The following is a 25,768-nucleotide window of genomic DNA, read 5'->3' on the forward strand; positions in this document are numbered from 1 at the left end:
AACAAAGGTTTAACGACTGTAAACCCTATGTCTTACACTTTCCTCTCACGGCGACATTTAGTCAGAAATTTACTTTATTCATTTTATAAATTGGATACATTTTTAATAGTTGTTAAATAAGACTTTTATTTAGCAGTGATTTCTTTTTTAAAGTACTATTCTACTTAGTACTAAAAAATTCCAATGGTCAGTGAACGCAACACACGAGTTTCTAAATAAGAAGCAGATTTTTGGGAGGTGAGGGGAGTGGCTTTCAAAGTTGTGCTTCCAAAGGCAGCGCTGTCTTCTTCCTCACAGATGGACGGATAAATGTCGCTATAAACATCTGGAAAAAATAAAATAAAATTCTTGGGGACTACTTGAAAAAGGTAGGAATATTTCTTCCAACAGTTTAACAAATTAGTGGAGTTACGTACGTCCTTTGAAGTTGTGTTCTCAATTCTATCGCCTGGAAGTGAGGCTATGCGGTTCATTGACTTCTAAGTAAATTTCAGCTTTTTAGAGTTTTACATTTGAGGTTTTTCAACTGTGGGATTAACAATCTATTTTAACGGGAAACGCGATTACATAGTCATTGTAGTCTGACTCATTCTTAGACGACGTACATTTTCTGTCAGTCTTCGTTAGTAATTTAAGAGTCATCGCGTCCACTCAGACTGCTCAATCAATAGCAACCAAATATCCAAAATTGAGTCATTTGTCTATTTCTCATTTGTTAGCAAGAAAAGTAATGATGATTTTATTACTCGAGATTTTCAGCTTTAAGTGATTTTACAGTGTTATTCATGTCCATCTTAATAAGCCATTATTACGTATTATTATTTTTATTATAAAAGGGATTGATTTAAAAAATGATTTGATCTTTTACTTTTTATTTTAAATCACCTATATGGTCTTTCCTCTATATTAAGGTTTAGAATTATAGGTCTCAACAGCATAACATTAACTCAGTTCAGTGGAGTTCACATTGGCTGGGCGTTTACATGTTGGAATTATATGGTTAAGGATGCCAAATATAGTCTTTTAAAATATACATGTTATGTATTCACTCACATTTCATTTTCCCACCTGCTGGTTTTTAGGACTGTATTGAATTAAACCATATTCATCTGGACGCAGCCTACTTCAAGTCTAAATTGTACAGTAGAGTTGTAATAACAGTGGCAAGCCAAATTGTAGGTATTTATTATACACAGTTTTTGTATTCAATGCAATCTAGTCCACGGGCGGCCCGGCGGCTTAAGTGGTTAGCACGTCAGACTCACAGCTCTGGGATCCTGGGTTCAAATCCAGGTCGGTTCACCCGTGTGGAGTTTGCATGTTCTCCCCGTGCTTGCATGGGGTTTCTCCGGGTACTCTGGTTTCCTCCCACATTCCAAAACATGTAGGCTGATTGGACACTTTAAATTGCCCCTAGGTATGAGTGTGAGAGTGAATGGATGTCCGTCTCCTCGTGCACTGTGATTGGCTGTCCACCGATTCAGGGTGTCCCCCGCCTCTGGCCCGAAGTCAGCTTGGATAGGCTCCAGCACCCCCCCGCGGCCTTAGTCAGGATTAAGTGGTTCAGAAAATGAATGAATGAATGAATGAATCTAGGTAGTCCAATGGCTAAAAATCATGATTACTAGTAGAGAAATTTGAAGTGCAACAGGAAACGTGAAAAGATTTACTATGGAATTTTATCAGTTCTTTTCATCGATTGTCACTGTTTGTACATTTTTTTATTTTGTTTCTGTCAAAAATTCCATCATGTCATTTTTATGGAATCATGTAAAACAAGTCACACTGAGTCATAGTAGTAGTGGTGGTAGCAGTAAATTTTAATTGATAAAAACCTTACATTTATAATGACAACAAAGATCAGCAATTAATTATAGGTCACTGACAATAGAGCTCAGACAAATAGTTTCATTGTTGATCATAACAAAGGTTTATAGCAGCAGTAAAACAGTTGGACGTATAAATAAATAAGAGACGTATAGACCATTTCGTAATTTACATATTGCAAGATAACAATTGTGTCATTGGCCTCCTTTCTCTTGACAACTATTATATGGCATACATTTGTCACAAGGAAAACATTAATTGCTCAACTGTTAAGAGCAAAACATTGTACAACTGTTGACAAGCATTATTTTCCTAGACAAAAGTTTTGCTCTTCAATGTAAAATTTGTACACTAAGCTTTTGGATGATTCAACACGTATTCAGTCAACAATGGAGAGGAAAACAACAAATTCAGCTGGAATTTTGTCAGAAAGCACATTAATTGTGTGATATTATTTATACAGAACAACTTGCCGAGCCAAAAGAATAATTTGCTATTGGTACATTCACGGAATAAGACCATGTTGAAGCCATTCTACATGGTGTATTTCTTAGGGCTTTTAAATAAAAGTACGTTTTGTTACCTAACAATTTGAATGATGCAACCACATGTAAATCTAAATCCTTGACTGTGTAATGGGTAATAACCAGACAGCATGTAACCCTGTTACAGTATTTATACTGTATAAAATGCAGCTAGTGACGGCCAGACAGTTTTTAAGATGCCCGGCTTTCACTTACTGCATGTCAATGAATGTATTTATTTTGTGTTTCTTTTCTTACACTTTTTTCACTAAATCATGTTCATGTTCTGTGTCCGTTTCAATTTTTAACCACTTGTGATGGAGTTACAATTAATTCTATCTGATGGTGGTAACTAAGCCATATTAACCCAGTTTAAATCAAACGTTATGAAAAGGCTTTTATACGTTTTGGAACTTTTCACTATTCAGTTAGAAAAGTTGAGAGAATGTCTCAGAACTTTTGATCATGGTGTGATTTCAAAATGCTGAGAGATGCTATAAATGAGAAAAATCCTCGCTAAGTACTGGAGGACATAGTGTTTGTTTTATTGTCGATGAGGTTCCAGATTTCATGTATACATATAAAAATGAGAGTGGAAATCACTGAGCTCAAAGTTTTCATATCCCTTTTTCCCCACAATACCCAAGGGGCTACGTCAGATCCACCCCATCTCATCTCTCAAACAAACCCATCCATCAGTTTTTGTCATTTATGGTGGGGCCGTACACCACAAAACTTTGAATTAAAATGCACTATAAATGTTACGTAGATTAAAATGGAGCATTGATTGCGTTTACAACTGAGAGTTTTGTTATTTGTTAATTCATTTTCCGAATCCCCCACCTCTTGCCCGGAGTCAGCTGGGATAGGCTCCAGCACCTCACATGACCCTAATGAGGATAAAGCGGTTCTGAAAATGAGATGAGATCATCCTGATGATATCATGAGAGGGAATAGCACAGAACTTCCTCTTTATTATTGAGCAAGAGTTGTTTTTTCGAACACATTTATAACATTTAAGCCTGTCTAACAGATGCTTGAACCACAAGAATAGATTGAATCAGGATGCATAAAGTCCCAAAGAATTAGAAAATACATAAGGTTTGGACCTTTTTGTTAAAGTGTATCCTCTGACAGAATTTTGAAGATGAAACATGGGCCTTGATCAGAGTTAGATTTTTTTAAATTTAAATTTTGGATCTCCTGGCAATGCCCAACATTTTCCTGCCACTGTAATGCACACTAGCTCATTGTATTATGTATAGTTATGTATAGTATAGTATATGTATAGTTCCATACTAAATCTTTTCACGTTTACTATACATAACTATATGTATAGTTAGTGTAGCAGTTGTCATGGAATTAAATTTACTGTTCTGCTCAATACTTGACAAATTTACATATGGAACATATGGATGTTTCTTATAAACCCCCTCTCAGCCAAAATGATGTCATGGGATGGCTCTGAAACAATTTTATTATGAAATATTCACTCTTATTACATGTGGTTATTTTGGTGTTACATTATAGTTTACATAATCTGAAATATTTTGGCTCCAAGGTATTGTACACAAGCCAGGGCAAGCCTTAGTTTTTTCCGGATGAATTTCTCTGCTTACATTCCCAAACAAACCTGTAGGACAAGATAGTTGCTTGTGGTATTGTAATTGCTGGATTTGTTTCATTGCAGTAGCAGCCATGTGCGAGTTTTAATTTGGCTCACAATCAAACAAAGGTTTGTGCAATACACATGGTGTCATTATGTTTATAATGACGTTTTTACTAACTCAAGGGCTGGTTTGTTGTCAGGTTTAGGCCCGCCACAAAATAAGCTATGTGATCGAACCATACTGAAACTGAACTACCACTAAATGGCAGTATGCAGGATTTTGCAAGTATTATTTATGCGTAGCTTGCCATCCAGGAAAAAGAAAGTGTAATTTGAAAATAAGGTTTTTATTGATTCGGCTTTCCATTAAAATCAAATGTAATATTATGAGCAGGAATTTCTTGATTTATGACAAATTTTAAATTCTGCTTAACAGTATGTAGTGAAGTGGGATGCTGATTTTGTATAGTGATTTGTTGTTATGTTAGGGATATGCCGATGCTGATTTTATTTTACTTCCAATCGAACCGATTCTTATCCCAGCCAACTAGGGCATTAGTGGACACCCTGAATTGGTGGCCAGCCAATCCCATGGCACATGGAGACAGACAACCATTCATGCTCACACACTCATACCTTGGGGCAATTTAGAGTACCTATTCTACCAGCCTACCCTGCATGTTTTGGGATGTGGGTGGAAACCGGTGTACCTGGAGAAAACCCATGCAAGCCCGGGGAGAACATGTAATCTTCACACAATGAGGACCGACCTGGGATCGAACCCTCGACCCCAGAACTGTGAGGCTGTCACGCTTACCACTCTTCACGGTCCACCCAATTCCAATTATTATATTGTAAATATTAATGTTTAAAATATTAAATCAGTTACAAAATACAAAGTTGATTTCAACATTTACATTTCAAAAATCTCATCTCATCTCATTTTCTGAACCACTTTATCCTCATTAGGGGCTCCGCCATCCCTACTACCTTTGTTAGGATAAGTGACACTAGATGTGTCAAAGAAAAAAAATAACTGTCTCAATGAGGATTAGCGTTAACGTTGTTATTATCACAGATCACAGACCATTTTTATATGGTCACCCTAACTTTATTCAAATGTGACTCTTTGACTCAATTAAATGTGATATATGATGTTCATTTGGGGGTTATATCGCCCATTTCCTCTCCCACTAAATTGGCCATTGGACTTGTTAATGAAGATTTTTCTGTTGAAAAATGAATTGATTGAATAAGCATGTGTGACAACTGATAAGAGATTCATGGTACATATTTATTTCTGTGCAGCGTGATTGGCTGCCTACGAATTCAGTGTGTCTCCCGTTTAGTGCCCAGAGTTTGATGGAATATGCTCCAGCACCCCCTGCGACCCTTGTGAGGACAAGTGGTATAGAAAAGGAATTATTTTATTCCTCCCTTGTGCCACTTGACCCCTCAGGTGCTTATCAAGAAGTTGATATCATTCTGGTATGTGGTATTGTGGCTGTATTATTTTATAATTGGTCTGCAGAACCATATGAAGACCCCCCCTCCCGCCTTTTGACATCACTTGTTAAATGATTATTTCATGGGGTGTTGAGCAAATAGCCTTAGGGTTGACTGGAGCCACTTAAAGAAGCTATAATTACCACTGAGATCTGACTTAATTGGAAGTGACACAAACCATCATTTGTCTGCCATATGCTGGTCAATGGTTACTAAGTGATTGAATCAAGTAATCTAGTCCTGAGACAATTAGTGATATCTTCCGTTTCTTTATTTCTATTCATCAACATGATGGTTTCGTTTTTCTCTCAACATAGCAGCTTTCCGTCACTGGCAGTGACTGTTCGGGCCAATGTGAACGCTGAGCGGATTAAGTCCTTTTGTTTTGCTGTTACCGCAGGTTAGCGAAGCTCCATTTAGGACAGCAGTAGCTGATTTAGTGGAGCTGTGTCTTTATTCTGTATATGACATTGAGTGACTGCGACTGCGTTATGTGTATGCACATGAAGGAAGTGGAGGCAAACGGTGTTGTCTTGAAAGAGATATATTCGCTTCACAGGCCGAGAAGGGTGAAATGTCTGTCGTGTCAGACTGCCTTAAGTGCATTAGAATGGGAAGGAGCAACAGGTACGTAAATCTTGCTTCCTCTCTGGACTGATTAATGCTTTGGTCTGGTAAATGTTTGGAGAATGATTTCACCTGCCCCCTTCTTGATTAATCTCTTCAAAAGGGGCTGGGTTAGGTTTATAGGTTTTATTTCATGAGCAAAATTTTGATGACAAATATGCTTAATATATTTTTTTAAATGGAATAAAAATAGTTTTTTTTATTTTCTTTTGCAATAAATGTAGTTATTAATTGTGGTTTTATTTAGGCATTAGGGATTTAACTGCTTGTATGGTATAGTATGTGACAGGATGAGTGTGTTTTATGCAAGTTTGCATCAATAGTTTACAAAATTGAATGGAAAGTAAAATATTTATTTATTTTGACGGACAGGGTGAGAATTTACCTAGGTTTTTACACGGTCATAATTGTAAGCAGGAAAGTTGTCAGATGGATGTTTTACATTGGAACAGGCAATTTCTCTGTTCATGCATTGCTGTTGTTATTTTGGATAAATTGGGTTGAATTTGGGTGGGAGCAGGAGGAATTGACCTCTTTAAGAAAAAGGAATGTTATGTTGAATGATAAAATCGCTCCTGGTATCTTAAATTTATTGATTTGTTGATATAATTAGTCATTCATTCATCTTCAGTGCTCCTGATCTTCAGTACTGCTTATCCTTACGAGGGTCGTTGGGGTGTTGGCGCCTATTACACTTAACAATGGAGTTATACATTTTCAGGCAATGGCAGGGCACAACGAGACAGACAACTATGTGCACATTCACTCATACCTAAGGATAATTTGTCCAATCACTCTACCAGGGCAGCCCGGTGGAGAGTGCCGTCGGCCTCACAGTTCTGGGGTCGAGGTTTCGATCTCAGGTTGGTTGGTCCTCACTGTGTGGAGTTTGCATGTTCTCTCTGGGCTTGCATGGGTTTTTTCCTCCCACAAAAAACATGCCTACCTAGGTATGAGTGTGAGCCCAAATTGTTTTCCATCTCCTTATGCCCTGTGACTCCCTGGAAAGCGAGCCCCCGCCTTGTGCCCAAAGCTAGCAGGGATAGGCTCCAGCACCACCCACAACCCTTGTGATGATAAGCGGTGCGGAAAATGAATGAATCAATCTCCTATGCATGTTATTGGGATGTGGGAGGAAACCGGAGTACCTGGAGAAAATCCTCACAACTATGAGGTGGACATGCAAACCACTCAATGTGCTTCATCATTATGTATTATTGAGTTAAATATTTTATATTTGAATATCAAGAGCAACATTTTTATGTGTGTGGAATGTGTTTGTATCATATGTGTATAAAATGGGACAAAAATTATTTAGTGACCCACCAATAAACGGCTCGGAAGAGGAATAGCAAAGTTTAAAGTATTTTAGAGTAGTACCGGAATTCCGGTATACAATTTACATATTTTTTTAAAAACATTTTGCATGAAAAAGTTAAACATTATCAAACGCCAAACTATGGCAATGTGACGCTCCATTGCATGTCCTAAAAAGGAGAACTTGTTACTTGTTAAAGGCAACAATGTCTGGTTATCAAGTTGTCATCACTATTAAGATTATGCTGTGGATTACTTGTCGGTCAATGAAACCATTTGAATCTCAAGTGGAAACACACGTTGACCCCAAATAAACCTTGTAAAATGATGGTAAATCACACTGTAATCGGAGTATATTGCCAAGATTTTTTCTCAGCATTGGCGTGCCCCTACAAAGATATGTGAAATTGTTTTTCAATAGTGTAAAACCAATATTTTAATCACTAAGTTCTTTGCCCATTCTCTTTTCCATTGACGCTTTAAAACAAAGTGCAATGCGCTTTAAAAAAAGAATGCAGCTTTCTCTTTTTAACTTGATGCTGTGATTCTCACCTATTTTAGTGTGAAAATATGTATTCTTTTCATATGATTCATTATCATTTGCTGTTCTAATCACTAGTGTACCAATACCGATCCTAGAACTCAAAGGGCCACAGAAACGAAAGTAAAATGCTGCTATCGGTATGGCTTTGTACTAACAAAATAAGCAGTGATGTCATTTACTGACACATGAAAAAGTGAACACAGCATTCCTTTGTCTCCTCTCACCCTGTACTCACTGTTGTGATCATGTACTCTTACGAGCAGCTATCATTCCAGACCAATGAGAGCGGGGCGTTACTTGCTCTGAACTAATGGCAGTACAACTTAATTGTGCTAAGGAAAAACTGCATTTCCCCCCTTCTTGCTACTGTCACAATGAAATTTCCCGAATACGGGATGAATAAAGTTATCCAATCCAATATGTTCCTGGCCTAGGCAGAGAAATATAATGCGATTCTACCAGCTTGTTGTTTCTAAAACAATAAATGGTCCATGTTACATATGCCCTATTTTACCAGTGTTTTACACTGTGGGATAGATTGATTTCTTTGTGTATGAATCAAACATTTGGATTAGTATATGGATTTGGATGGAAGCCTGCATAAACATCAATCATCCCTCTAATCAATCTTATCTGCCCTGCTCCCCTGCAGAATGGACTCTTCATGTTTGGATTTGGCCCTGGAAGGTGAAAGGCTCTGTAAAGCTGGTAATTATCACGCTGGTGTGTCTTTTTTTGAGTCTGCCATCCAAGTTGGAACCGAGGACCTCCAAATCCTCAGTGCCATCTATAGCCAGCTTGGCAATGCTTACTTTCACTTGCAGCAGTACAACAAAGCCTTGGAGTACCATCGACATGATCTTACACTCACGAGGTATGATGTTAGATAATGATAAAACCAAATATTGCACCATTTACTTTTTCAAAATATAATGAGAAACAGTTTTGATAAAAGAACTTTTGTGAAACTATTTTAGATGCAACTTCAAATCAAATACATACAGTAATATCTTGAGATATGAGCTTAATGCGTATGTCGATTTACTCGTATTTCAAATCAACGTTTCCCATAGAAATGAACTAAATACAAATTAATTTGTTCCCACCTCCTGAAAAAACACCAAAAACAGGATATTACAATAGAAAAACATATTTTTATTGATTCCAATTCGCCATCTAAAACCCATTATTCAGTGCAACGCGGAGTGCGCGGAGGAGAGAGAGAGAGAACGCGCTTGGAACATAACATAAACATAAGTTTAACTTAAATGAACTTAGATCACGATACAGACACACTTAAAAATATGTTTTAATCATAACTTACATAAAACTTAATTCTAATTTTTTAAATTTTCTTCTTCCGGCTTGGCTCTTTTTGCCTCGCTTCCACCTTCACTTTTAGTTTTTAAAGTTTTTAAAAGGAACCTATATAGGGTTGTTTTCTTTTGTCTCCCTTTCAAGATATTTTGAAAATGACGCACACAAATGTCCTCACAATAGGGTAACGCACGACCACTTGCCAACTTGTCCGGGTGCTCCTCTCGTATTGGCAAGCCAGCTCCGTCACGCGTACACCACTCATGTTTTTCGATTATTTCATTGTCATCATACACCTTTTCTTCGCACTACCCTTCATTGTACCTGCTTGCTTTGGACACATTGTTTTCCCTTAATTCTGCACTGACTAACGCAAAAAACACAGAAAAAATGCAACGCTCCGCCAAGTGCTCGTAGATATCTTTACACAAGGGAGATGCAGCGAGAAAGACAGTGTGCTGTTTCATAAGCAGCCTCTCGCACCTCGGCCACCTGGCGGTCTCATATGCTCGAATCTCAAAATTTGTCTCGTATCCCAAGGCAAATATTTGCTCGGAATTTTACTCGTATCTCAAATTCCTCATATGTTGAGGCACTTGTATGTCAAGGTATTACTGTATACACAACTATATTTTTCAGTTTTATCAACTACTTAGTTGTCATTGTTTTTATCTTTTAGGACGATTGGCGATGAACCTGGGGAGGCGAAAGCCAGTGGCAACCTTGGGAACACATTAAAGCTTCTAGGACGCTATAATGAAGCTGTGGTTTGTTGCCAAAGACATTTAGACATCACCAGGGCTATGTGTGATAAGGTAGGCAATAGTATAGATTAGCTGGGCTTTATTACTTTATTATTTTAAGGGTGATTATATCGATGAAAATATTGAGCTTTTATCAAAATTCCAGTGTTGAATCAGCAGGCATATTTACAAGTGTTATTTGTAGCTTGGTAAAAATGCATTGAAAAAATTTTGGGGGAAATTGTTCCAAACTTGCTCCCAGTCTTTTAAGTGTAAAACAGACGATACGGTGTGCCCTACGACTGACTGGCGACCAGTCCAGAGTGTAGCCTGCCTTTCGCCCGACAACAGCTGGGTTCGGCTCCAGCAACCCTTTCAAGGATGGGTGGTATGGAAAATGAATAAAAAATGAATGAAAAGAGACGATACGGTGGGGGAATGTTAGCATGTCCGCCTCACAGTTGTGAGATCCAGGCCTTCCTGTGTGGAGTTTGCATGTTTTCCCCATACACGTGTTGGTTTTCTCTGTATACTCCAGTTTTTCCCCATGCTGCAAACTTGTCCTCATATTTGAATGTGTGTGTGTGATTGATTGTCTGTCTCCTTGTGCTCTGTGATTGACTAGCAAACCAATATAGGTTATAACGCACTAAATGTCCAAAGGTAGCTGGGATATCCAGAACCAAAAAACCCTCAGGATGTTAAATAGAATGGAAAATGAATAAATAGAAAACAAAAGACTGAAATATTGTGAGATCTAGTGATTAATTTGTATGAATTTTTGTGGCTTAAGCTTTTCTCTGAATCCTGGACCAAGCGATTTTGGACTCCTGAGTTAGCCCAACGACCTCGACTTTTTGAGGTGCATTTTTGTTAACTGTGTGGATGGTGGTGTCTGTGTTTGAGGCCAAACCACATGGTGTCTATTCAGAAAAAAACTATTTCCACATCTGACCACAATACACTTTATCCACTGAGCGTTGATCCATCCCAGATGTGTCCACGCCTACAGACTGCTCCAGCACTTATGAACACTGAGCATGAGGCTTCTTTTGGGTAGTTATGTATTTTAGCTTGCATTTATTTATGTAACTACATATGGGTGTAATTAGCAATTTTTCTATCCACAAAAAACAAATGATGACTTTTCTTTTTTTTTCCAAGCTGCACCCATTTTTCTTTTTATCACTAATACCAGTGTTTGGTATATACTGATTGCATCTTTTTCTCAAATTAAAAAACTTATTGACCCACCCCCCTTGAAGGACTGTTAAGTAGGAATTTAGAACTTGTCTTAACAATTAAAATTAAAATATTCGGACCTCTTTCATTATGCTCCTATTATCATATTTATATTATGGCAGTTGACAATAAACATCCCTATGTTGTATTATTCTTAATATTAATTAATAATAAAGAAAATTAGTCATGTTAAAAACAATAATGGTGAATGTTATTGAAATACTGTCTGATGTGAGCATATGTATTTTCAGGATTGTATTAAGAAATAATTTTTTTCATTCATGTCAGCCAAATAACCCATTGCGTGCACTTTGTAACAGTTGTATCAGGCTCAGTTAGTGCATGGAAGCTGGTCTTCTGTTAGTGTATTTTAAGTATGTTATTACAGCACTGCTAGTTACAGTGGCTCCATCACTGAAAATCTGTTGTGCACGTTGTAGGTTGGGCAGGCCCGAGCACTGTATAATTTTGGGAACGTTTACCACGCCAAGGGCAAAAGCATCTGTTGGTCTGGGACAGAGCCAGGAGAATTTCCAGAGGAAGCAAGGATAGCCCTACGTAAAGCTTCTCAGTATTACGAGTGAGTTAGTGTCTCGAACTTCAAAATTTTGTTCTTTTTTTGTTTTTGCCTTCTAATATATTTTCTCATTTTAAATGGTTGATCTGTTGTCTTCGTCCTCATACTATTTTGATTAAAATATTGAAATTTGGCACTCGCACATCAATGTTTAATTTATAGTCTTAATTTATATGGCATTCCAACTTTCTAATATGCAAAATGACCTTCCTTTGGTTGTTATTTTAGGGCAAACCTGCTTTTGGTAAAGGAGTTGGGGGATCACGCAGCTCAGGGTCGGACCTATGGGAACCTTGGTAACACCTATTATTTACTGGGTGATTTTCAAAATGCCGTAGCAGCACATGAAAAGGTTGGTTTAACACAACACAAGTCAAAAGTACGCATTATTATCTCAAAATACCATGCATTTATCGGTTAAGAGATTATATGTGCCTTTGTCTTGACTACTTCAGAATGGTAACCACCACATTTATAATTTAAAGAATAATCAAAGGAATATTAACCCTTCTGTTTGGCAGCGCCTTCTCATTGCCAAAGAGTTTGGGGACAAGTCTGCTGAGAGGAGGGCACACTGTAACCTTGGCAATGCTCACATATTCCTCAGCCAATTTAAAATGGCAGCTAGCCATTATAAGTAAGTTCAACCTTTTTGTAAATTTGAATTTTTTTTTATTTAACTTGCGCGGTCTCTATATTTTATTAAATAGCAGATCTGTGTGCAGGTTAAACTGAGTAAACATCTCAAATATTTGAACCTGACAAATGCTCACTCATAAAAATTGGATTTGATTCAGAAAGGCGTACACACATAAATAGACATTAGACTTGACACCCTTACACTGTGAACCATTTTTTATTATGAAGAGAGAAAATGGAAACTCTTTAAGACAGTAAATCCGATGCCAACGATTTCTCAATTCAAAGCTAAAATGTGAATTGTTGATGTGACTGCTTTAAAGAAAAAGCCTCAAAATAACAAAGGTGGAAAATGGAAGGGGGGGCTGCCTTTTCATGCATCCAAGAAATCTTTGGCATGGTTGACTCTTCTGGTTTTTCCTTAGGAGGACTCTACAGCTGGCTAGGCTTTTAAAGGACAAGGCTGTGGAGGCCCAAGCCTGCTACAGTCTGGGCAACACCTACACACTCCTTCAAGACTATGAAAGAGCCATTGATTATCACCTCAAACATCTGGTAATTGCTCAGGACCTCAGTGACAGGTAAAGACTAGAGGGTGCATCGGAAATATCAAACGAAGAATGTGTTGTGTTTAGGTGGCTTGGCAGCTGATATGTTAGGGCGTCGGCCTCACAGTTGTTGGGTTCTGGGTTCGAATCCAGGGCGGTCCACCAGTGTGGAGTTTGCATGTTCTCCACACCGGGCCTGTGTGGGTTTTCTCCGGGTTCTGCGGTTTCCTTCCACACTCCCAAAAACATGCAGGATAGGCTGGTTGGACACTCTAAATTGCCCCCTAGGTATGTGTGGATGTGAATGGTTGTCCGTCTCCTCGCCTGCGATCGGCTGGCAAGTGATTCAGGGTGTACCCTGCCTCCAGCCCAAAGTCAGCTGGAATAGGCTCCAGCAGGATAAGCGGTTAAGAAAATGAGCGAATGAATGTTGTGTTTATGTGACACAAGTGTAATAGTGGAGTTTGTCTGGGAACATTTTTAGAATTAAAATTGCTTTCACTGTGATCAAATTTCAGTATCGTTCGTAATCGCTTTAGTTTGATAGAGGAACAAAAAAAGAAGAGAGAGCAAAACAAATGAGGTTTAAAATGTTAGATTCGCTAGCAATAAATTTTATTGCAATATCGAGTAAATTGGCCTTTCATATAAGCCCCCCCCCCCCCCAGGTACAGTTGCTAAGCCGACAACCTTAATGATTCCAGATGTCTACCGTAGATATAGCAGTATAACGTCCTTCAGATTGACGTGTACAATATGCAGCGGAGGGTTTAATTGAAAATATAGAAAGCAAGCCAATAAGGCACACAGCATTGACGTTGAACACTTAAAGCAAAGAAAAAGATTGGGATACTGAGGTGTCTGCTCAATCACAAATTATTTCATGAAAAATAAAAACTAAATAAGTTGAAGGCGCTTTTGAGGAAGCACTGCTTTAATATTAGCACACTCAGAAAGCAATGCCAACTAAGACAAAAGTTTTGGTCGCTAAATATAGCTAATGAAATAGTTAAACATTATAGTGAGAACATGCTACAAATATATAATATTTAATAATAACTACAACTTTAATATCAAGTTATGAATGTCCTTGTCTCAACGTGCAAGTCAGACAAGACAGCTGGCTAATATCATCTGCCATTAGCGTATGCTTACCTAAAGAGAACATGTCTGTGTTCTTGATTATTTTGGTTACATTTAAGTGGAAGTGACGTCGTACATCTCGATTATTTACCCTGTTGGAATCCAGTTGTTTTACAGGAAACGGACAATTGCTGAATGAATAACGGTGAGGCCTCGGCCCTGTCATATGTAATCTGTATTTTTCTCACAGGATTGGGGAGGGAAGGGCATACTGGAGTCTAGGAAATGCTCACACAGCCCTGGGGAACCACGAGCAAGCTATGCACTTTGCTGAAAAACACCTGGAAATTGCCAAAGAGGTGAATGATTAATGTCAACTACATATTTCTGTTAAGTCTTCATCTAGCAACAGCATTTCAATTTCGCGGTCTATGAGTAAAAAGTGGTGCAAATTCTCTACTTGCAGATACCTGTGTTAAAATTAAATTGACTATAAAGCTAATTCATATACTACAGTATCAATAACTAGGGTTCATTGTGTTCATTTGTGAGCCAAGGCAGAACTGTTAACAAAAGTGAAGGAATGTGGTTTTCCACACCAAAATTCTCAAGAATCTTCATTGGTTTCAGGGACATTTTGAAGTGTTTTGTGTGTGTTTTCAAGGACATTTTGGAGTGATTTGTGTGTGCGTGTTTTCTGAGTAAACCCCACTATTCAGTTTAATATACTGCCATGAATCATAAGAAAATCTTTTAGTGCTTCTAAAATATGTTTTTATTTTATTTACTTTTGCCAAAGATTTTGCTTCATGGGAGCAACACATCCTTGTATTATTATGAATAAACAAATGTATAAATTTTAAAAACGTGGCAACAATACAACCTATGTTGTCATTGCTTTAGACTGGAGACAAAAGTGGTCAAGCAACTGCACAGATGAACTTGTCAGACCTGCGGTTAGTTGTTGGTCTAAAGTCCAACATTTATTCAAACATCCTCAGCAAAACTAACAACACATCTCTATCAGTAAGCCAACAGAGTTACCTCAACATGTCAGGTAAATATGAATTGGTCACTTTCCGAACTGTTCTGTTAAAAGTATTTTAAATCACACAGGGATATTGGAAAAAATAATTAAATATTTATATTTTAAGGAATTCCTTCAGTTTTAAATACCTTGATTTTAAATTGTCTTTGCACTTTCTTGTTGCGATGGTCATCTTTAAACTTTAGGGTAACATTTGGCTAAATTTGTGTTTAAGGGACGAAGTCACCATCAAGGAGGCAAGGAAGTGCAGAAAACCTGGATGGGAGTACAAATCAAACTGGTGATTCATCCCTCCATCAGGTTTGTGTCATATTCTTGGGATAAACGTGTCAAGCCTTTTTGGATTTAAGCAAGACTATATCAATTCTGGAAGTCTCTAATATGAGTGTATTACAATGAAATTTGCAGGACTGGGATGAAGATAGAATCTCAAAGTCATCAAAAAATAGCACGATAAAGGCTTCCACTAAGCTCTTCCTCTTTCACCGACTAAAAAGCAAGAAACATAAAAACAAATCTTCAAAAAACCAGCATGAAACCTTGTCAGACCACTCAGTTCCTAATCTGGACCCGCCAGCGTCTCCTAAGGTATAGTACTTTTTAAATGCAGCAGCTTGCGGGTGCACTCTCAGCACAAAGGCAACTGCACACACACACAATGTACATGTATTTGTATTAATATGTCTGAAAGATGTTCCAATATGTTTTCACTTATGAACCAGACAGTCAACCAGATTGTCTGCAAAGAGATCTTGTAGTGTTTGTGATCATTTCAACGTGGGTGCTTTGCACATATGCAAATTAATTGGTTCCTAAACTTTTTTCATATCTTGGATTTTTCGTAAGTAGAGCAGTATTTTATACATACATTCTGAAATTTGATCCATGGTCCTCAAACAAACTACCAACTAAATCCTTTAAAAATGTGAGAAAGGCCTGCTTCTTTTCATTCACACTAGTAATCAGTTACAAATGCGTGACGACGAACGGCGGTCAATTTTTTTTGTCGTTTTGAAAAGAAAATAACAGATGCAGGAAATGTATTTACATTTTGGAACATGGATCTTGTTTTCGTATATTGAAACCGTAATTTCCATATCAAAGGGTTTCGTAACCAAAAATTTTGCATGTTGAAGTATTCATAAGTAGAGGTATTGATTAATATTTTTTTGTCTCAATACGAAGTCCTGAAAATCTGACGCATTTTGTACTTCTGTACACTTTAGACAAGTAGTATAGTCAATTCTATTGAAATTGTTTTTCTTTTATGATTTTGTTTCCCATAGCCACCATCTCAGGACACAATTGGGGAGGACAGCTTTTTCGACCTTCTCTCTCGTTTCCAGGGAAACAGAATGGATGACCAAAGGTGCAGTCTTTTAGATGGCTCAAACCATCGGCCTGACAGTTCCTCTCCCTCTTCTACCCCACCTGTAGCTGAAAGGAAATGTAAGTCTGTCCCTTTTGTCTCAACATCTGTATTCACACCATGCTAAAGTTAAGTTTCCATACTCATTGATTAAAAAATGGTCATATAGTACCGTACCATATAGGTACCCTATAGACTTTGAACCTGGATGTTTATGGTGTGAATGCAGAATATCCACCCAACTTTCCCTGTAACATATTGAAGGTTGCAAATCATTAAAGTAACTTAAAGCCCCACACCAAATCCCTGCTTTTGAGAATTAGACGAGGTTACTTTCTTTGCTCTGATGGCCTACCTTTTAAACTAGTTATCAGGAAATATCATTGAAACTGTGATTTGTGGAACAAAATCAAATTTTTAGTCTGTGTTTTCCCTTGAAATTTTAGAATAGCATTAGTAGTCAAAAGTAACATCTGCAATCCCAGTGCTGACACTGTGTTGCAAAGTGACTATAAACGATCCGTTCATCGTTTATTACTACTTTATACTATTGCTGATTTTTGTCTCTAGCTATACTGGAGTGCGAGGTACCATTACAGGATCCTGGTCATTTCCTGGAGCTGCTGGCCAGCTCCCAGGCCCGTCGCCTGGACGACCAACGAGTCAGCCTGAGCCATTTTCCTGGCTTGCGATTCAGCACCTGCAACCGGCCCAGTACACCCTCCACCTCCAGCGAAAATCAAGAGCCATCGCAAGGTGATGAGAGACGATATCTGAACTCTTCCTCACCACATACTTTTACAGTTGCTTTTATGCTTTTATTCTCTGCTGCCGTTTCCTGTGCAGACCCAGCTCACACACCCTCCCAGTACAATTTCGTCGAGACCTGCGCTAGCCAGCCAGAAGGGGACGAAGTCTTCTTTGACATGCTAGTTAAGTGCCAGGTGGGCAAAAGTTGCTTTAACAACAACCTCACATTTGAAAAGGGTGTGCCACCCTTCTATGACCCTCCACATTTAACAAAGTTTACTTAATCTCCTTAATGAGGCTCTAAATAAAATCACGATTCAAATTCGCCTTGTTTAGCTTTTTTTTCCTTATTATTTTAAGGGCTCCAGACTGAATGACCAAAGGTGTGCAGCGCCACCATCTGCCACACGTGGACCAACAGTTCCTGATGAGGATTTCTTTAGTCTCATCTTGCGTTCACAGTCAAACAGGATGGAGGAGCAGCGAGTTGTACCACCGTCTGATATCAGTCAGTCCAAACCAGACTGACACAAGGAACTAAATTCCAATTTTTATTATTTTAGGACTCAAATTGAATATTTAAGCTCTTGTGTTGTTTGATTTTTTTAATGTTCTTAATCTTGTGGCAATCATGTGAGAACATCACATGTTCCATGTGACTACTTATATGGGCAATATCATATGGAGAGTCAATTTTCACAAATATAAAGCTTCCACACTGAGTTCTTGTTTTTGGCTAGGTGGCAAAATCTCGCAAATGCCAGCATACTTTGATAGTGCCTCGAAATCGGTGGTTCCAAACCTTTTTCTCACCCAATACCGGTTTTGGCGAGAATATGATGCGAGAGCCACTTTTCAAGCACATCCTAAATCTCGGAAAACCTCAGTAAAGCACATTTATGGAAAGGTCCGGTACCACATACACAGTGAAAGACTTTCCGTGCTGCTAGCTACACACTCCCATCGTTTGGACGTAAAAGCCTTTACACCCAGCGCACACGAGGCGCCATTGACGTTGCCCCATCCATTCAGTGTGCCGAGCGTCTGTATGTCACACACATCACAACAGAATGAAGAGCAAATGAGGTAGCAAGTGTGTGGGTTGGTGCAGCAGTTTTGACAGATTGGACGAGTTCCCGCGTAAATGGGTGGGTTATACTTACGGTGTGATTGGGTTGCTCACTGACATTTTGGTCTGGCAACCTTGAGGTGCTGATGATCTCTATACTTTAACATCAATGGCGTCTGGTGTGCGTGGGGTTTAAACTAAAATAATGATTTCTTTCGCGGACTGGTAGTGGTCCGCGGACCGGTGGTTGGGGACCACTGCTCTAAATGACAATGATATATGGAACAATGAAAGCAAGAAGGGAATTCTGAACTTCCAATATTGTATTCCTATTGGAGCTCACTGGGAAGTCTGTTATGCAAACGCACAAACTTGGATATGTTTTCGGATTGGTGCCGCCTTTGCTTTCAGAATAATACAAACCTAGTGTTCCGGTTTGGGCATATTACTAATATGGGTTTGAGTGTTGCCACATTATTTTCATCCCTTTTTCAAATTATTTAACAAATGTTTTTGGAACTCTATTGTCCCTGGACTAGAGTGTCTGCAGCAAATGACACAGCCATAAAACTAGTTATATTTGAAATATTTTAAGCATTAACTGCATATTTAAGTGCCATGACTATTTTTCTCCTTCAAGTCCACACTTTCTATGGTGGAAAACGTTCACTGGTGGAATAAAAATAATACGTACTATACTGAACCAGTCTGAAAACAAGCACCGTAGAAAAATAAAATCATTTTATTGTTAGGTATTTAATGATACTTCCATAAGTGCAAAACCTTAACTCAGGCATTCAAAGTGACGTAATAGCATTTCAGATTTTGCAGGGGAATCTTTTTGTACGTACCAATACAGCAAGCTTTCCCATTACATTGAAATAAAATCTGGACCAATGTTTGTTTCACATGTGTTGTTTCCCTCATATTCAAAAGAAGCAAAGTAAAAGACTTTACTCTGCAAACATGACAAATTGTCCCTTGGAGGATGTTGTTCTCCTTTCTTATTCAAAGTCTTGTTACCTGTACAGTATTAATATTTTTCACTTACTTTAATTTTCAATAATATAGATGCTCTATTCATCCGAAGTCAACCTCTCGTGATTCTCTTTGCACCTAAAACGAGAGGATCAGTTCGGATTTAGTGACACCTAGTGCTAAAATTGCTGATTGCATTCCTCCCTCCAGGCCTTCAAATGCCTTATCTCATCTCATTTTCTGAACCGCTTTATCCTCATCAGGGTGGCGGGGGTGCTGGAGCCTATCCCAGCTGACTTCGGGCCAGAGGCGGTGGACACCCTGAATCGGTGGACAGCCGATCACAGGGCACAAGGAGACAGACAACCATGCACACTCACAAACATACCTAGGGGCAATTTAGTGTCCAATCAGCCTACCATGTTTTTGGGATGTGGGAGGAAACCCACGTAGGCCCGGGGAGAACATGCAAACTCCACACAGATGGACATGACCTGGATTTGAAACCAGGACCCCAGAGCTGTGAGGCCGACATGCTAACCACTTGGGCCACCCCTTCAAATGTCGTTATGTGCAATAAATATATCAGAATGTGCAGAGACAGGTGTTGCCCACACATATTTTCAAGATTGACTTTATGGGGAATTCCCTTAACTGTTGTGTCAGATGCAGTGTTTCCAGGATTGGCACAGTTTGTAAAATCGCAGCCAATTCTAAAAAAAATGTTGTTGCAGGGAAGTTGTAAAAATGTCCAATTGTTGAATATATCGGCACGCTGAAAAAAATTTAATGAATAAATATCCTTTAAAAAAATGAATTGTCACTCTGCCATTTCAAAGAAAGAGTGTGTGACCAGAAGGAACATAAGGACTTCTAAGTCAATCACTAATTTGCAACAATGTCAAGTACGGTACACGGTCGATTGGTCGCCGGTCTTTTGGTCGCCCGGAAGGTTATTGATAATTACCATTTAAATCGTTGCTCAAATTCCCTAAATACAAACTGCGAATTACTATTTAGTCATACTTAATGCCCTATTAATTATTAGCCTAAAGAAAAGCTCCAAATTTCCCGGACTTTTATTGTTTTTGGTTGGAGAACTTGTTAAGACCCTGACTGACGTACCTTCCTAAGGGGAGAACTCATGTACATACAAACTCTTATACACTCACGTCGGCTCAGTGAAACTGTTCATGGCCATTGTTCGCTTTTATTGATGCGTAGACCGTGTTGTTTTACCTTGTTTTGTCGCTGTCTTTTGGTCGTCGGTTTTTTGGTCGCCCGGACCGCGACAACGGGCGACCAAAAGACCGGCGACCAATCGACCGCACACGGTTTTTGACCTACTTGTTTATGCAGCACTGCAAGAAGCAACTATTCTTGTCAAGTCTGTAAACTCCGGAATTTGGGAGGTCTTTGCACTCTGATAGGAATCGCTGGAGTTCAGATGTAGGTGTCCCACTCTGTTGCTGTTGCTGCAAATTTGTCAGTTTGGTTTTTCACGATTGAGTATTTCTTAAAGGGTCAATAGTAGATAATATCCAGGAAAAGTGGATGTATGGTACTACCTTGATGGTGTCGTAGGTGTCTGTGATGATCGTGATGAATAGACTGAGGATCATGTAGATGAATAGGGAGACAAATGTATAAAGGTAGACCCTGCTGAATATCCATATCAGGCTGCTCTTCTGTTTCATATTTTTAAAGGTGGGAAACATATCATCTCCATTGATCAGGGAAAATAGGCACTCCGATACAGTATTCAAGGTCCGGAACTTTAAGAGTCAAAAAAGAGAAAAAATATTGTCCACCGTTAATATTTGTCAACCAACGTATTTTGCTAGTCTGAAATGAATTCTGCACTTTGAGGTTTACCTTCTCGTGATAGGGGCCAAGGACAATCCATCCACAAAAGCAGTAACCCAGGTAGATTATTCCAGCACAACATATGAAACGGATAACATTTGGAAAAGCTGCCCTAAGAGTCAAGATGAGGATCTGGGGAAAAGGAAAAGAAAATTTACCTCTGGAATTATGGAGTCTGTTTTTCAACATGCAAGTTTACTGTATGCCAGGTAATGTGTTTAGGCAAGCATATGCACAAACAGTATTTTATTTCTCCTTCAGAAAAGTAAAAAGTCTGCCAAATAATTATATATTTTATACGTACATCGATTTGGGAAATTGGTGCACATCCGGAACTTTTTGTTCCATGAACTAATGGATTAGAGTTCCTGGACATTTTTGGGCAAACCCCCCAATAGTAGTAGAGCTGATGTAAACAGGAATATGATGACTAGGAAAATCAACTTAAAATTTAGCATAAACACCCAGATTCAACACCTCCATAACCCTAAAAAGATGCAGTATGTGCTGCCTTGACAAAAATAAGCATGGAAAAAAAGTGGAACAAACTACAGTGATCTACATGCTGGAATTTCATACCTCTATTATCCAAATACACTTAATGTCAGGATTTTTAAGTATATTGAACTACATCATACAACTTATTTTGCATGTTTGAAACAAGTATCAAGACTCACATTCAAACACTTACATTGTACTTGCGAAAATAGCCCATGTAGCGGATGACCCCAATCCAAACAAACATGGTGCCAATACCTAGAAAGATGCTGCATATGTCATAGCTTGTTAGGACCTGAAGGTAGATGAAAATAAAGCTTTATTGAACACTGATACAAAATCAAAATAATAATAAATAATACTAAAATTGGGTTCCTAAACTGCATGGGGGGCCAACTCTGGTCCTCAAAAGCCTCTATCCAGTCTGTTTTCCATGTCTCCCTCCACCAACACACTTGAATCAAATAATCTGGATTGGTATGCATCTTCTGGACAGCTTGCTGATGAGTTGAAAATTTGATTCAGGTGTGGTAGAGGAGGATATAGAAAACAGACTGGATAGGGGCTCTTGAAGACCGGACTTGGCCACCCCTGCTATACAGCTACCAACTTTCAAGAGGATTGATTCATGGACAACAGGGAAGTAGGATTTCAAAATTAGTGTCCACAAGAAGAACAACTACAACCTGAGTGGCAACTTGAAAGGCCTTCCTATAATAAAAACATCTGGCTCTCAAAAAGAATTACACCCAAGCGACTGCATGGCTATTACCTTTGTTTGAATATCAATCTTGAGAATAGAGCCAGTGATAGTTAACAAGTCACTAGCAATGATTAGGATGTACCAGCCATTAATAAACTCCAGCCTGTCCGACCAGGGGACATCTTTCCCACTCTGGTTTTGGTAGTAGACAGTGTATTCCTGAACAAAACAGAAGAAATAAAGGTTAACCTGAAGTGAACTGTCCCATCTGTCCTTTAAATTGTGAATGTGTATGATTTACAAACTGCAGCTGAATCCCTCTAAATACTGAGCGCAAGCAGAGAGCGAAAGAAGTAATGCATGTTATGATGATGAGGCAGTCAAATACCAGGGTCCAATAAATGCTTTTGGCACCTGAAATAACAAATTAAAATTGTAGTAGACCAATTTTAATCTGTCAGGTAAACAAAAAAATGTCAGTCAGTTCAACAAATGAACATACAAGCTCCGGTTACTTTCCAGTCCTTGCACTCATTGATCTCCACATCATTTTCGAGGTCAACCTTTATCCTCCCACTGTGTGCTTCATTGTTGAAAGTGATCTGAAAAACAGATAGTTTAGTCTTCCAAGAGCTGTGTCCTTCTTGGCAACAATATTATTGGACCCAAGCAGAATCTATGATAGCCATTCATGGACCTGTATCAATGAAATAAAATTACAACGGTGGTTTTCAGTGCTTTGTCATGTTAATGGGATTTTCTATCTCATTTTTTAAAGTCAAATGAAGCACCAGCAAACCAACTTTTTTGGCAGTGTCAATCAAAACAGAGCATTATCTTTGTCAACAAACTATTTCATTTCATTTATTGCAGCAAATTATAATAACGTTGAAACCAGGTACCAAAACTAATACTTAGAAATGAGATTAGGTGGAAATTGAAAGGCGCACAAGAGTGTTGAAGTCATAGCAGTCTGGCAGTTCTCTGTGTCTGACTGTTTGTAAATTGATGGCTTTTAGGATGAATGAAATCTTGATTGACAGCATTCTGGAAAACAAAGCATTTAAATTAACAGGGTCCTTTTTTCTCTATCACACTTCTAAACAAACGCAAAATACCTTTGGAAGTACAACTCAAAATGTGGCATAATCCCAGGTGATGATGACCGATTCATTGGATAAATGTCAATGCAGTCTGAAAGAGACAAGCCATGATCTAAGGTCACTTTAAGACTTTTTTGTGGTCATTTTCCCTGATTCAGAAATCAGTTTACCCATTTCCACATGAGCATCAATTTCAAAAGTGTCATTGCCAGGGTAGATGCTGCCATTCCTGTAAAACTCCTGGCAAAGTGTCAAGGGTGAATAAGCAGAGCCATTTTTTTCATATCCGTGGTTTCCTACTGTGATGTTGTTGAGCTGTTCATACTGGGAAATAACAATAATAATAAAGATGTTAGAAATAAAAAAAGTTGAGTGCAACAACACAAATGACCACATGAATCAGCATGTCCGAAGTTCACAAACAGATTGTAACTTGAACCACATTCCCATGCAGCATAATGGAGGTTCATGAATGATTTACATTTAAGAGGAAAACACACAGACAAATGAGAATTGTGTCTCAAGACTAAGAAAATGAAAAATGATACCACTCTTACCTGTTCAATTACATATCTTATGTGATCATAAACATCTTCTTTTTTATAAAGCGCATATGTATCGACACCCCCATCAACGAAATCCTTCAAGAAAATGTGTTGAAATGCCAAGAGGTTTTCTTCCTTAAAAGTTACAACCATTTGGTTGCTTAGCCCAAACGACACCAACTGAGATAAAAAAAACATACGCAGATCAAAATGGGGAATCAATATATAAGTGTACTTTTACATGATTGTTACCTGGATTGTGATAATGGCAATTTTGATGATCTGCAGGAGAAGTTTCCACGGTTTCCGTCCACGAGCATGGTACTTTTCACAAGGATTCATGAAATAATATTTGATTCTTCTTCTGAGACACTCCACATTGTCTACTTGCATTGATTGATACTGGTCCACCCACGTGGAATTGGGGTCCGTCTCTTGTACGTCATATGAATCGCCAGACTCCAGCATAACTGAGTACGGTAGAATCAAGAAAATATGGATACTTACAATAAACTACCAGATTTAGTCATTCATTTTCTGAAGCACTTTAACCTATCCTAGCTGACTTTCAGGCCAGGGCGGGGGACACCCTGAATTGGTGGCCAACTGATCGCGGGGCACGAGTAGACAGTCAACCATTCACGCTCATGCCTAGGGGCAGTTTAGAGTGTCCAAACAGCCTAACATGCGTGCTTTTAGAATGTGGGAGGAAACCGGAGTACCCAGAGCAATGATCCCTCTAACTTTTTGTTTGTCTGGGCAGAAAGACAACCTCCCTGAGCACATTGAGTCCCGGTGTGAGCAACATAATCATTGCTCGCTATGGGCACATACAAGTATCACACCTGCCATAAGCAGGTGTATGTCTACTACACATTAATGATTTAGTAATAATATAATGTAATGATTAATATCTATGAATGGGCGGCCCGGCGGATGAGTGCTTCGGGCATCGGCCTCACAGCTAAAAAATATATATATAAAAAAATGTAATGATTAATATCTATAAATGGGCAGCCCGGCGGATGAGTGGTTCGCGCGTCGGCCTCACAGCTAAAATAAATAAATAAATAAATAAATAAAAATGGCATTTTATTTTGTGCACTCCATATGATTTGCTGTGCGCAGAGAAGATGAGAGTAGTGCGCAATTGCGCACACGCGCAGCTTAGAGGGAACATTGACCCAGAGGAAACCCACGCAGGCACTGGGAGAACATTCAAACTCCACACAGGAGGCTAGACCTGGATTTGAACCCAGGACCCCAGAACTGTGAGGACAACACGCTAACCACTCAACCCGCCGGGCCACCCACTACTAGATTTAAAATAATGTATTTACTTATGTAAACACGTTTACTGCCAAATCCCTTTAAACTGTGAGCGAATGAGAGAACAAGAACTCCCATTTTGAAGAGATTTGACGTCTATTACCGTCAATCGCAGTGACTGAGTTAATATTAGGTTCCGGTTTAGCACAGCATGCATGCAGAAATTGTGATGAATATGTAAATATATACTTATCTAAGGAGTTGGTTTACCTGTTGCGTTGAGTTTGACTTGAGGAAAGTCTACGATGCCGGCCAGGAAGCGAGTTCACCTGACAAGGTTTCGGATAACGCTTTAAGACGTCTCCAGTTTTATTTCATGAAAAGGCGCTGATTGTTTCTTGGAGCTGTCCGTCAAATTGGTGACGCCCTCTTGTTGCTAAGGGCAACCAAACAGTTCCTTTCAAAGC

General features: G+C 38.7%; 2 protein-coding genes across 5 annotated transcripts; one reads left to right on the forward strand and one right to left on the reverse strand.

Moving 5' to 3' along the window:
• Positions 1–248: 248 nt before the first annotated feature.
• Positions 249–19,237, forward strand: LOC144078622 (G-protein-signaling modulator 2-like). Of its 4 annotated transcripts, XM_077606866.1 has the most exons (16): positions 5,696–6,093; positions 8,607–8,662; positions 8,779–8,828; positions 9,951–10,086; positions 11,697–11,836; positions 12,062–12,185; positions 12,355–12,470; positions 12,898–13,053; positions 14,354–14,462; positions 15,007–15,160; positions 15,366–15,451; positions 15,560–15,739; positions 16,438–16,600; positions 17,091–17,276; positions 17,367–17,464; positions 17,631–19,237. In XM_077606866.1, the coding sequence occupies exons 1-16, from the start codon at positions 5,931–5,933 to the stop codon at positions 17,796–17,798; spliced, it is 2,085 nt and encodes a 694-aa protein (XP_077462992.1). In that variant the 5' UTR covers positions 5,696–5,930; the 3' UTR covers positions 17,799–19,237. The 4 variants fall into 4 exon arrangements, with proteins under 4 accessions (XP_077462993.1, XP_077462992.1, XP_077462991.1 ...); XM_077606867.1 differs by lacking the exon at positions 5,696–6,093 and adding an exon at positions 249–368 and having other exon boundaries at positions 8,607–8,828; XM_077606865.1 differs by having other exon boundaries at positions 5,842–6,093; positions 8,607–8,828.
• On the reverse strand, positions 19,064–25,760 carry mcoln3b (mucolipin TRP cation channel 3b). The gene is made up of 14 exons (XM_077606869.1): positions 25,572–25,760; positions 24,285–24,502; positions 24,045–24,212; positions 23,658–23,811; positions 23,503–23,578; positions 23,335–23,431; positions 22,887–22,986; positions 22,686–22,798; positions 22,454–22,603; positions 21,875–21,976; positions 21,193–21,315; positions 20,886–21,092; positions 20,665–20,792; positions 19,064–19,455 (listed from the first exon to the last, which is right to left on the reverse strand). The coding sequence occupies exons 2-14, from the start codon at positions 24,498–24,500 to the stop codon at positions 19,416–19,418; spliced, it is 1,674 nt and encodes a 557-aa protein (XP_077462995.1). The 5' UTR covers positions 24,501–24,502; positions 25,572–25,760; the 3' UTR covers positions 19,064–19,415.
• Positions 25,761–25,768: the final 8 nt, after the last annotated feature.

Source organism: Stigmatopora argus, chromosome 8 (genome assembly GCF_051989625.1).
Source record: "Stigmatopora argus isolate UIUO_Sarg chromosome 8, RoL_Sarg_1.0, whole genome shotgun sequence".
Classification (NCBI taxonomy): domain Eukaryota; kingdom Metazoa; phylum Chordata; class Actinopteri; order Syngnathiformes; family Syngnathidae; genus Stigmatopora; species Stigmatopora argus.